Consider the following 12,826-nt stretch of genomic DNA (forward strand, 5'->3'; position numbering starts at 1 on the left):
TAATGACTTCCTCTTCAATTTTCCCAGCCACCTGTTTACTGGACATGAAATTACACACTCCTGCATGGATGTGGAGATGAGCGCAATTATAACGAGAGCTTTGAAGAGCCCTTCAGACCCGACGGCCAGCGCGCGTGCTTGTTTCGCAGTCCTTGTGGGTGCCGCGTTCCAGCATGTCCATTCGCACCCCGTTCACCATTGGCGCTAAAAAGATGTTAACAAGTTGGGTCTTCCTGATGAACATGCTTCTGTAACTGTCCGACTTGTTGACAACACAACCTCGGTGCTTGTGCGCCTCCGAGAGCCCTCAGCGGGCCTGTTTTGGAAGCAAAATGGCGACGCATGTTGGTTCTGATTCTTGACTGTTTACACAACACCATTGATTGCTTTGCAAAGGGTGACTATGTCAACGCGGATGTTGTCGTTTCTTTATATGGAAATGAACAAATGCATCATGCAGAGTTTGCTCTGTAAATGGCTGAAGTGTTCAATCAAATGCTCTTTATTTGTCATTCTCAGGGGATTGCTTCACTCAGTTCCGCTTTTCTGAAGAAAAAGACTGGGAGAAGGACACATTTTCATCCAGTCAGGTAAATCTATACTCTGCTTTGTTTGTTTTCAGAACCATTGATAAGATATGCTTCATATTTTGGAACATTATTGACTCAATATATTCAGTTCTGTATCCATGTTCATGCCATAGTGATTGGAAGGATTATGATGCAGGCAATTATTATTTCCCACCTGGAATGCATTTGGATATTTTGTATTTGGTTATTGTCAAAGGACTAAAGGATGGATGAAAATCACCTAATCAACCAATTTCCTCAGGCATGATTACATATTAATTGGTGATTGAAGGGTGTGAGAAAATCAGGAAGATGTGCAGTAAAATACAATGTAGCTGTATTTTTGTTTAGACATCAATGTGCAATATCTGCGAGTTTTTGTTAGAGGTTGAACTGTTTTTTTTTGTGTTTTTTTTTGTTTTGTTTGTTTTCTTGTGTGTGTGTGTGTGTGGGGAGGTGTGCGCGTGTGGGGGTGTGTTCTGTGCGTGTGGGGGTGTGTGTATGTGTGTGGAGTTAACCGTTTTGATTAGATATGTTGTTCGGACGTCTTGGTGAAGTTTTTCGGACATCTTGGTCAAGTTGTTCGAACGTCTGTAAAGCCAATTAATCATCTTTGTAGTTGTTCCAACGTCTTCATAAAGTACTGTGGTTGTCTCTGTAAAGACGTTGGAACATATTGGTAAAATGTAGGCTAAATGCTAAAGTTAAAAATGATATTTTCCCCCAAAATGCTGAAGGGTACTGACAATTGTGGCATTATGGGAAAAAATGCTATGTTTTTAACAATTAGCCTACATTTTACGTTGACTTTTATCAACATGTTCAAGCGCCTATCATTATATTAGAACGACTTTACTAATCGTTATTAAATGTATTTGGCGGTTATAGAGTTAAGAACAGAGCGCTTGGCTTGAAGAGTTCCGTTATTTAGAAGCACACCGCTAAAATTAACAATTAGCTAGCTACTATTAGATTAGCACAATTGGTCACATTTGTCACCTCCTAACTTTAAATTGTATTACTATGTAAGCCCTCTGACTGGGCGGCATTAAACATTTAAATCAATTTGATTTTCATCTACTCTCATCATCCAACAGTGCTAGCTGCTATGCTCAAAGCTAGCACACTGCAATGAGGACGTCTTCATTGTATTAACCACGAGTTAGGAAGATGTATTCAAAATGTACTTTACTATCTTATAGTTTTTTGTTGTAGATGTCTGCCATGTTTGTGGACCTCCCAGCTTTGGCCCAGAGTCTTGAACAAGTGCCTCTTCATCAGAGACTCAACCTGGAAGCGGAGCTAGTTCAGGTAGCATGTTAAACAGCACACAAGAGCTTTCAAATCATTATGTGTTCCTCCCCTTTGTGCAGGATTAATGACATTGGAGAACAGAGACTCACACTGAGATTAAAAGTTTTATGAGAAGACAACAAAAGAAATCAATAGAAATAAATCGTTTGGACAAGGATTAGTTGAACTCCGTCTTGGAAGCACACTGAGGATTTTAAAGGTTAAACCACTTAAGATTACTTCTGCTGTTGGAAGACTTCTACATTCAAATGTTGCCAATAACCGCAGACACAAATGAGGATTTTAATTGCTTATTTGTTTTTACAATTGAAAAAGCTCAATGTGATGCAGAGGCTTCACAACCTTGTAGAATATTAAACCTTACAGAGCGTTAAAAGACATCTGTGTGAAAATATGGTGGTCACGTTTTTTTTTATTTTTATTTTTTATTTTTTTTATTTCAGCTTTCAACACCAGTCAACCTGCCCACATTGACGTTGGCCCCCAAACAGGAGATGCCCAAGCTGTCCTCATTCACAGCGTCGTCCATACCCTCAAAAGACCCTAGCACCGCACTTAATACCACCGAGACTTTAAACCCCTCTGCCAGCTCTGACTTTCAGGCTCCCTCGAGTGCCGTTACGCCCTCGGCGGACGAAGTGGATGAAGAGCTGGACCAGCTGCTCACTTTAGCGAAACCGCTGTGTCCTGTCTCAGGAGGCCAGTCTGTCAACGTTGAGAGCGCTGCTGTGATGAAAGGTTAGCAGCACTATGTATGATAATAAGTTTAGTCCATTATGCAGATGCGTATTTCATTGCATTTGCTTGCACAACTACAAAGAAATATTAGTTGATTAAATAATTAAACACATGTTATATGATGGCAGAATCTCATAATGTTCTGAACTCCCGGTATATTTTCACTGTGAAATGAGAAGAGTATAGACACCCAAAATGGAGGTCTGCATGGGTTTAGCTCAATTCCCCATAGTGGATTGCTTGTCCAGACATGCTAAAAATGCTGTCATTCAGTATGCTCTAAGTCAGGGGTGGGCAACTGGCAGCCAAACTTGAAGGAAAAAAAAAAAAAAAAAATCTTTTCTTTTTTCTTTTAATACAAACCTCCAAAAATTATTTTTAAAAAAACAAACAAAAAAAAAAACGCTGATAAACGTTCAATATTTGTTTTCCATGAAAAATGGGGGCAGTTGGGAGGGGAAAAAATACAGGGAAAAAAAAAACCTTGGAAAAATTCAAAATATGAACAAATATTGTGGGAAAATAGCTGTGTTTTTTTTTGTTTGTTTTTTTAAACATGGATTTAAAAGCATTCACACTTACGTTTACAGCTGTATTAGAAGTGTATGCAGCAATATGCCGCTTCACCATGTTTGCTTTGATCTTTGGACTCCGCTAGCAGGAACCCAAAGTGGATATTAGGCGTTTTTCCACTGCTGGAACTTTTGGAGAACTTTTCAGTTTACCTTGGTAAAATTCAGTTTAAGGGCGTTTTTCCACCAACAACAATTACCAGGGTAATTAAATTCCCCAGGGGGCATCCAAGTACTATCTCAGCAGCAGGGTCTTGCTGAGCCAGGTAGGAACTTTGAGGGGGCGGGCTGCAATGACCACGGCTGAATTTGGGGGCATTGTTTTTACATTGGTTGGACTCAATCAAACTCATTTGAATTAATTACCGAGAACTCGAAGACGCTGTGGAAACACAATTCTAAATTCCCTGATGAACTTTTACAACTAAGAACCCTTTACCCAGAACTCAAAGTTCCTGGTCTTGTTGGTGGAAAAACAGCTAATGGTCCTCACTAATACGATCAAAATGACATTTGTTCTGTACTTAGTAGGGGTGTTCAGAAAAACAAATTCTGCGATATATCGCAATATTACAGCGTGCAATTCTTGTATCGATTTCAATATGCAGCCGAATCGATGTTTAAACATCAGTTTTTGATGGAAATATTCAACAAAAAGTCTGACTTAGGGTTTGGGTTCCCACTTTAAGCATGGAAGAATGTTATATTAATGGAACATTAAGCCTTAATATTTTTATTTTAATGCTGTTGAAACATGAAACAGATTGCAACCTGTTTGTTAAATAGTATTGAAGTTTCAGTTAAATACATTATCATACAAATTTGACAGTGTACATGTACAAGTTTACTGATTAGTATTTTATAAATTTGAGTTAAACCGATTTACAGATTTGTTTTGGGATTAATGGGTATCAAATCGAATCGTGACCTATGAATCGTGATACTGATCGAGACGCCAGATACTTGGCAATTCAGTTTCACACCCCTCGTACTTAGACTTTCTGTCCTTGTTTGGCTGGACTTTGGACTGAATCAAGAGTGTCTCTGCTGGTTTTAGTCTAGTTGACTCTAATTTATAACAATTACTGTTATTGTGCTCATTGCTTATCTTTTAGCTTCTTGTCCTGGTGGGAACAAAACTTTCACTGATGTCTTTCAATACGCAGATTGTGACGCAGTGGCTGATGTAACAATAGAAGAGAAGATGGAGGAGCCCAAAGAAAACCAAATCACACCCCCTGAGTCCGTGTCTGTCAAGCAGAAAATGACTGAGGAGGACCTGGAGGACTGGTTGGACAGTATGATCTCTTGACCGTCACAGAGATGTAGATTATGGGGAAAAACCTGGACCAGTGGAAAACACCAATACACGCATGGTATCTAGTAGTCACACTGTTTCCTTTTGACCTTTGGGGTCGGGTTGGGGGGTATTTTATTTTACTGATGTCTGATGAAAGCGCTAAATACTGTAAATATGTGTACAGTAAGTTGTCAGCTCGGTTATAAAGTGCTCCCTTCGTGAGTGAAACTCGAATTTACACTTTCACTTCTTCACAAGGTTTTGTTTATTTGTGAACAAGTAGCACCTCACTTAGTGGCCCTAGCGCTGCCCCTGGTTGTCATGGTAACAAACGGTTTCAAATAGAGGGGGAGGGGGGGGGGGGGGGCATGGACAATGCCTCTCAAGTAAATGAGTGTTCGTGTTTACAGCAAGTGTCCTCTTGGACTGCTCCGCTGTCTATCAGTATTATAAGAGAAATAACCAGGTAGGTCACTATTAAAAAAAAGTGATAAGTCATGTTTTATTGCCTCAGTTAACTTTATTCATTCCCGGCCTCTCATTCAAATAAATGCAAAACTACTACATGTGTGTATAATGTAAATTTCCATAAAACAGCAGCTGATTTGGCATCAATGTGTTATTTTGTCATTTTCTGTTTGGCTCTTCTATTGTGGAAATAAGTACAGACAGGCAAGATAAAACAAACTGAGCAACATTTACACATCTAGATTTTATATAACAAATGTTTTTTTTTTATTTTTCTTTAACACAAAAGCCACAAAATTAGCATAAGCGTGACCACTGTTTGTGTCAAGAGGGACGAGTGTCTTTTTTTTTTTTTTTTTGCATAGTTTCTCAAAAGGCACTTTGGCATTTAAAGTGTATCATAAAGTGACAAGTCATGTTTACAACAGGTTTCTTTAAAGGCAGATACGAGGTCTCATTTCTGTGTCAGCGGTGATCCAAAATAGTTGTCAAGTTTCACGTGTCAAACAATTCAGGTTGAGCAGGTGAAAAGGCGAGAAAACACTGCATAAAAGAGGCGTCATGCTACATTTCTCAACATGTTTTCCGATGTTCACAGTCTGCGTCAGTTCGAACAAAGTCACCAGATAAGGCGGCCATCTTTAGCCCAACTGGTCCTCGTATTGCTTCCGGAAACAGTCTCCGGTCGGGAAGAAGTCCCAGCATCTTTCCTGGTACATCTTCCACACATACGACTCCTGGAGGGAAAAGGACAACGGTAATTTGTAGTGCTGTCACGATATCTAAACATCACAATACGATAATTAACACGATATTGCGGGGAGGTTGCCGATATAAAAAAAGCTCACTGTTTGAACCAATAAAAAAAGCTAATATTTATAAAAAAGAAAAATCCAAAAAACAAATTGTAGGTGGCCAAAAAATGCCTAATCAAAATTAAACTGCACAAATAAACTGACCACCAGAGGGTGGTGGAATTGTACAAATGGAAAACAATCTGACCTCTTTAACAGATGAACTGCTTTTATTATCGTGACATGAAACCCTTATCGTGGCAATTTTAATGTTGCCGTTATTTCATCCCTAGTAATTTTTAGTGTAGCTTTAGAAGTTGCGTTTGAAACTCTGTCAGTGGATATTTGTTTACACAGTTTCTTGCGTGACAATGATGGCCTAATGGTTAGGGGTTATAGCGGCAACTGTTGCTGTGGCATTTTCCTGCAGTTGTTTTTAATATCCGTGTTAAGTCTGGAAATCGCCCAATTAGTATTTATGGCTTCAAGCCATCTCACGCGCCACTGCTTAAATGTTTATGATCCACAGTTAGACCTTCCTTGTCATTAAATGATTTCCTTTATAGCGCTTTGGCTGCGCAACTTTTATTATTGTGACTAATAAGAACATTGTGTAGCGTCACTTTAATATTCCAAAATGGATTCCATTTCAGTAAAATGATATGTTCACGTTTATATGGAGCAGACGGCATCACATTATGATTCCATTGAATTAGTTGAGTGTTTGGAAATGAGAAATAAAATCTGATCTGCGGTTTTAGTGACATGCAGCTGTGATGTGAAAACAGCTTAGTGTAGCTATCACTGATTTTTGTCTCGCCTGTTTTGTTGCAGCGTTGAGAATTTCTGCTAAATGACAATAAAACATCTTTCAAGGAGGCCAACAACAAGGTAAAGGCAACAAAGTCAGCCAACCCACGCATTGTTTCCTCCTCCTGCAAAGCTCGACTTATGCAACCCATCAAGTGGGCTGAAACAAGTGAAACCTACTAACTGAAGGGTCAGAAACATCAATGTCTTTCTTCATCTTCAATGTTTTCTTTCTTCATGTCCCGTTTCGTATGCGCGAGTTCAAATATTCCGTCCAGTTATCGTCACGTACCTGGCCTGTGTGTTCTGTCTCATCCTTGTTAATCAGGTACATCAGGAAGAATCTGCAGAGGGGAAGTGCAGTTGGAAGAGTTGAATATCGGACACGTTCAAGGCTTAAAACAATAAATTATTTGATTTTTTTTCTTTGCAGCACTCACAGGTAGTTTGCAAGGTTGTGCTCCTGTAAGGTGTGAGTTTCAAAACCGTGAGGTGTCCGATCAAAGTAGTCGTTCCCGATGCCACAGATGAAGCATTTGGTCTGAAAGGAATAAAAATGAGATCTTCAGAAATTTCCTGATGTCATGACCAATCAATACTCATATTTTCCGTCGGCCACGTTTTCCCTCTGTGGTGAGGTTTACCTTGGTTTTAAGAAGCCGAAGTTTCAATAAACGCTGAGACTGGTTGACCGGTAAAGAGTTGCTCTTCTCTTTTTTGAGGGGACGTCAATATGATTGGCTTTTTTTTTCCCCTTCTTTGCGAGCAGTAAAACGAGGAGGCGGGAGGAGAGCGCAAGTGCCAGTGGGTACCAACTAGCCCCAAGGATAACATGAGTAGCCTAGTTCTAAAATAGCTCACCAGTGATGGGACACTGTGACTTACTAAGAAGAATTAAAACAGAAGAAAAATGGTAACATTTATTTATTGACACTTAACATTGTATGTTTCTTATGTGCTAAATATTCTTTATTTGTTTTAAAATAAAATAGTACAAAATTATTATTATTATTATTTTTAAAAAGAGGTAGTTTTAGAGCTGTAATTTTAATACAAAGATATTTTGGCTCACGGTTATATTGGCAGAATCTAATATCAGCCTTCACTGTGAAACATTAGAAATGTATAATAGTCCTATTATCACATATCCACAACAATTTGATAACTAGTTTGAAATCAGAAGCCAGTAAAAAAAAATAATTGCAATTTTGGTATTTTGGCATCAAACGAAGTTGACGCACATGATTTGACTTTGCGAGCCACCTAAAAATGATATGGCGGGCCAGATCTGTTCGGTTTACATGAGGAGACTCACCTCCCAGGAATATAATCAGCACATTGTGGACTAGTTCCCATGTCAGAGTTAATGGTAAGTCCAAATTTGTGAGCTTTACTATACAGCAGTAATCTTCAGTGCTGCTAATTGTGATGCCGAAATGATTTTCACTGTTTCTGTACAAGTGACAACAGTATTCCATTCTATTCAATTCTATTATGTGCAACCTTGGAGTGTGCACTGTTTGGTGCACTGCATCAATTAATATTTCAGCTAGCTTTTTATTAGCTGCAGAGAGCAGTGAAATGCATCATATGGACAAAGCCTCTTTTGGGACCATCCTCTTTTACTCAAATTATGTAGTCAGGTTTTGGTCCAGACCCTCTTGACACTAATCACTTCTTACCTCCATGTCCTCCTTCACTTGCTCCTGCTGGTCTCTCAGCTCACCGAAAGCATCGATGATCAAACCTGCAGGAGGTTGCAACAGTCATTGATCACGAAACGCGAGTCGTCGGGGGGAAGGGCAAGCCGACATACCCTGAATGATGGCCAGCAAGATGACGATGACAAAGAAGAAGAAGGTGATGTCAAAAAGGATGCGGTAGAGCTCGTATGGGTCTCCAGCTGGGTCCTCCAACTCGTCTCCGATCCCACCCCCAGCTCTTACGCCCACGTACATGTGGAACAGATAGCACTGTTGCAAGGAAGCAAATGAAAACAGGAAATGTGAAAGAAGAAGGTAAGGTAACATATTTTTCTTTATTAGTTAGGCAAGTCTGCATACTTTGCTACCATTCAAACACAAAAGCCCAATTAATGTTCTTTTAAATGTGGTCTTGCTCAAGGCTGCTGTGATTTATTTATTTATTTTTCCATAAAAGCTCATTTTCTGCAAGTATTTTAAATTCAGGTTTAGCAAGGTAGCGGCCCCTCATACCGTCATCATGTCGTCACACTTCATGTCAGGCTCATCTTCGTCTTCGCTCTTATTGTAGAACCGCCGGAAAAAGTTGAAGGCCACCACAGTGTAAAGATACACAACCACTGCCAGCAGGCCCACGGTCAGCACCAACTAAGAGAACGACAAGAGGACTTGATAAAACCGATGTTTACCAAGCTTGAATGAGACAAGGCGCAAAAATGTGATATTTCTAGTGTCATGTCATCATTTTTTTAAAGTTGAAACTACAGGCTGATTAAGAAAGCTGCTCAACATTAGATCAGCCAGAGCTTTAATTCTTTCCTGCGGCTCCCCCTGCTGGTGACAACACTTACTTGTTTGCCATTGTGTGTGACTGAAGACAGGATGGTACGGAGAGTCTTGAAGCCCATGGCAATGTCCAACAAATGGGCGGCAAAGAAGAAGTTGTTGAAGTGTCCAAAAATGGACATGATGGTGTACCAGATCAGATACAGGAAAGACTGGAAAATGAAAAATGCTTAATGTTATTTATCTTTTTCGTATTCAAATTGACCATGTGACCTAATAACGTGACTACGGACTTACTAAGGAACACATTTGTTCTATTATATACTTACATTGTCAGTCAAAACCACTCCCAATTTCCAAATGTGGTATTTGGTGTCAATGGAGCTGAGCCTGTAAACAGAAGCACAAAAGTGGTCTTCTAATGGCATTAAAACACAAGCCAATCCAAAAGTAACAAAAATGAAACAGGACATCATGCATTTACTGTAAAATTGTCATCTAGTTTTTTTGTTTAAATAAAACTGCAAGACCAATATGCGACGGCAAATGAAGTCTCTTAGTGTAAATGTGTAAGTACGTAAATATCTGAAAGAAGTGACATAAATGTTTAAAAAAAATAAATAAAAAATTTGACGAACTAGCGCTTAAAACCGTAAAAATGTGCAAAAGGCGTTCATAAATCAGCAGCTGTGTTCATACCAGGAGAGCAGGGAAGCTTCCTTCTCGACAGTCTCCACCGTGGGATCAAAGTCCAGAGCACTCTTATCCAGGCCTAAGAGCTCGGCGATCCGCTCGGCTCCGTATAAGTCCCCATACTTGTTGATTACCTACATGCACGCAGAGAGAAGAGAGAGCTGACAAGGATTTTTATCTTTGTTTGACTTGAATTGTATTATTACTATTTTTAAAATATGATTTATTCAGGTGTAACTCAACTAACTATTAGTGATAGACCGAAATGTTTTTTTTTTTTTTTTCAGGGCATATGCCGATACCGATTATTAGTCGTCAAGGAGGCCGATAACTGATATTTCAAGCCGATATTCATTTGCAGTAAAAAGAGAAAATAGCATAAAAAAATAAAATAAAAAATTACCCTCTCTTTTAATTTTAAACATATAAACAATAGACAGCTTTGTTTAATTAAAAATTTTAACAGAAATTGTAGAACTTGTAGGGAACTTACAGGGTCATCAGCATGTGTTAAGCTAAATTTAAAACTAAGCAAATAAATAAATAAATAGTTTTCTACTGTAGTTTTCCAAAATTTCAACATAATTTCTAAATGTATTTTTTTTCTTGTTTTTTTTTTATATAAATTAAAAAGTCTTGGAGTCCCAGTGACCCAGTGTTACTTTGCAGTGAATAAATAAATAAATAGTTTTCTACTGTAAATAAAGTTTTCCAAAATTTCAACATAATTTCTAAATGTATTTTTTTTTATATAAATTAAAGTGTTGCGACTTCCCAGTGTCAGCAGTGACAAATGTTTGCAAAATCAAATGTATCTAATTTTGGGCTTTCGTCAGGGTTCAAAAGATCTTCGCAGACAGTGACAAATTGTCTGAACATGTTTGAAATGTCTTTTGCAAGTAAGGTAAAAAGTGTCTGTGAACATCTTGCAAATCCTGATGAAAACACAAAATTTGCTACGTTCGCAAGCATTCACTGCTAGATTCAATTTCAGCTTTATTGGCGTTCAGATTTGTAAAAAGGCCGATGCCGATATTTGTCAACATGCCAAATATCAGCACCGATAATCAGCCCGGTCGATAATCGGTCTACCCCTACTAACTTTCCTTTTTCATTTTTCTTGTACCGTTATGTTGCCTTTTCTGGCGGCTCAATTGAACTTAGGTTAGATATCATTTCATCTGTATTTAGATGGATTTATGTTGACAAAATAATCCTAAAAATGGCCAGAAAAAAAAAAAAAAAACTATAAAATATGATGATGTACATGTGGGCAAACTTGTTGTAAACCAATACATGATGTTGACACTCACCTTGCGCTTAATGAACTTGTCCCAGTAGTTACTGGGAAAAGACCTACAAGATAAAACGGGAAAAGTTTATGATTAGTTAGTAATTAGAATCCTTATATTTGAAGTTATGCTGATGTAAAAAGTCGCACTAATGCATCCTGTGAATTTGTGATGTCTCATGCCGTGAGACTCTGATGTGGTTTGACTTACGGGGTATTGATAACTAGTCGATCCCACTGGCCCTTGATGTCCTCATCCGACGGTTGCTCAGTGATGTAAAGACCATCAAACTCCAGCTTCCTGGCTATCTCCTTCTCTCGCTTGAACACCACCAAAGGAACCTAAAGTTTAAACAATAGTGGTCACACAAAAAAAAAGGGCCAGGAATTTTTCATTGTGAAAACCATCAGAGCTACATATTATTGTTAAAAAAAAAAAACTGTCGGACACCAAACTGTTAGTGAGCCAACATCCATTCCAGAATCGAAACGATGCTTTGTGAAGATGCCCACCTTCAGGCAGTAATATCCCACCAAACACACGAGGGAGATGACGGTGTGAAATATGGCCAGGAAGCGCAAGGTTGGCAACATGTAGCCGGTGCTCTCTTGGAGAACAAACTCATCCATGTCAAATAGTGTGTCCTCGTCATCCTCCTCCCACTGGTTTTCATCATCTCCCTCTTCCTCTGCAGTCACCTAAATAATAATTAAAAAAATATTAAACTTATCAATGACATTGATATTCTTATGAAATTGTATTTTTTATTTCTCCCTTTCCAATGTTGGTAGCCCTCCTGTTGTTTGTTTCTTAACTATGTTCATGGGTTAATGTGAACCATTCTAATATTTAATCATTAAATCAATCAATCAATTCAATCACATAATGCAATGTTTTTAATACCAATATTTAGACCATCGAAAGTCCAACCTATTTTTTTTTTCTTGTAGATTTTTGTCATCTCGACCTGCAAGATAATAGGAGGGTTAAATGAGGTAAGATTTTTTTTTTTTCTGTTTACCTTGTAGAAGAGGAGAATGAAGTTGATGGCGAAACACACAAACAGAGCCAGGAAACGCAGATTGTAGAAGTTGCGAGCCAGATAATTCTGTCAAGATACATTTGAGAACAAACATGAGACCCACTCTAACATTGTAAAAATAAGAAAATGGTTTCACGTAACAATGGAAATGTGCTCAAACTCAGATGTGACTTGATGTTCCAACATAGCGGCATACCACAGAGATGACTGGAGAAGCTAAAAATACGAACTTTTCCAATTCAACCTCAAAAAGCACAAGCACCAAAGCAGGTTGATGAATAGTATTTGGTGCATGTCTGTCATTTCGTCTGCACAACGCCATCTTCTCTCGCACTTCCAGTTCACGATTCAGATTAGGCGCATCTCCGTCGTTAGCACCCCGCCCCCCGGGGGGTTCTCCCGGGACGAATTTTGTACCAGAGTCCATCCCTGTACCAAACTAAAACCTTTTTTACACAGCCCCATATTCACTCACATTATGGTGGTTATTTTTTTAGTCAGATGGCATCTTAGTAGGTGTTTGAAACCTCCTATGATGCGCTATGTGGGGACTAAATATCTGGGGTCTTACCAGAATTTTGGTCAGGTAGACATCAAGCGTGGAAAAGACTTTGGACATGAAGGCAGGAGAAGCTTCTTTGGCTCGACTTGATTTTGTTTTGGGCTTCTCCTCGGTCGCTGGCTCGCTGGCTTCCTCTTCCTTAGGTTGGTCCTCCTTCTCCTGGTTCTCTGTGCTATGTTGGTC

At 38.9% G+C, this 12,826-nt stretch overlaps 2 protein-coding genes across 3 annotated transcripts in view; one reads left to right on the forward strand and one right to left on the reverse strand.

Moving 5' to 3' along the window:
- The window catches only part of aven (apoptosis, caspase activation inhibitor), a 49,882-nt gene that overhangs the window by 16,600 nt on the left and 20,456 nt on the right, over window positions 1-12,826 (forward strand). The window contains exons 3-10 of one of the 2 annotated variants that reach the window (XR_013281136.1): window positions 520-590; window positions 1,785-1,880; window positions 2,327-2,621; window positions 4,360-4,569; window positions 5,560-5,718; window positions 6,590-6,646; window positions 8,287-8,583; window positions 11,990-12,034. Coding sequence is in view for 1 of the 2 variants with exons in the window: in XM_077510124.1 (XP_077366250.1) it covers window positions 520-590; window positions 1,785-1,880; window positions 2,327-2,621; window positions 4,360-4,505 (608 nt within the window). In the remaining variant the exon portion in view is untranslated. Of the gene's footprint in view, window positions 1-519; window positions 591-1,784; window positions 1,881-2,326; window positions 2,622-4,359; window positions 5,109-5,559; window positions 5,719-6,589; window positions 6,647-8,286; window positions 8,584-11,989; window positions 12,035-12,826 lie in introns of those variants that run through there. The other variant, XM_077510124.1, reaches the window with a different exon arrangement.
- The window catches only part of ryr3 (ryanodine receptor 3), a 110,726-nt gene continuing 102,769 nt past the window's right edge, over window positions 4,870-12,826 (reverse strand). Inside the window, exons 93-106 of the mRNA XM_077510128.1 lie at window positions 12,653-12,815; window positions 12,061-12,147; window positions 11,552-11,737; window positions 11,250-11,380; window positions 11,061-11,103; window positions 9,754-9,881; window positions 9,384-9,444; window positions 9,120-9,266; window positions 8,782-8,916; window positions 8,382-8,538; window positions 8,248-8,312; window positions 7,006-7,106; window positions 6,858-6,909; window positions 4,870-5,698 (exon numbers count right to left, since the gene is read on the reverse strand). Of these exons, the coding sequence (XP_077366254.1) occupies window positions 5,603-5,698; window positions 6,858-6,909; window positions 7,006-7,106; window positions 8,248-8,312; window positions 8,382-8,538; window positions 8,782-8,916; window positions 9,120-9,266; window positions 9,384-9,444; window positions 9,754-9,881; window positions 11,061-11,103; window positions 11,250-11,380; window positions 11,552-11,737; window positions 12,061-12,147; window positions 12,653-12,815 (1,552 nt within the window). The 3' untranslated portion in view covers window positions 4,870-5,602. The remainder of the gene's footprint in view (window positions 5,699-6,857; window positions 6,910-7,005; window positions 7,107-8,247; window positions 8,313-8,381; window positions 8,539-8,781; window positions 8,917-9,119; window positions 9,267-9,383; window positions 9,445-9,753; window positions 9,882-11,060; window positions 11,104-11,249; window positions 11,381-11,551; window positions 11,738-12,060; window positions 12,148-12,652; window positions 12,816-12,826) is intronic.

This window comes from Festucalex cinctus, chromosome 21, assembly GCF_051991245.1.
Source record: "Festucalex cinctus isolate MCC-2025b chromosome 21, RoL_Fcin_1.0, whole genome shotgun sequence".
NCBI lineage: Eukaryota > Metazoa > Chordata > Actinopteri > Syngnathiformes > Syngnathidae > Festucalex > Festucalex cinctus.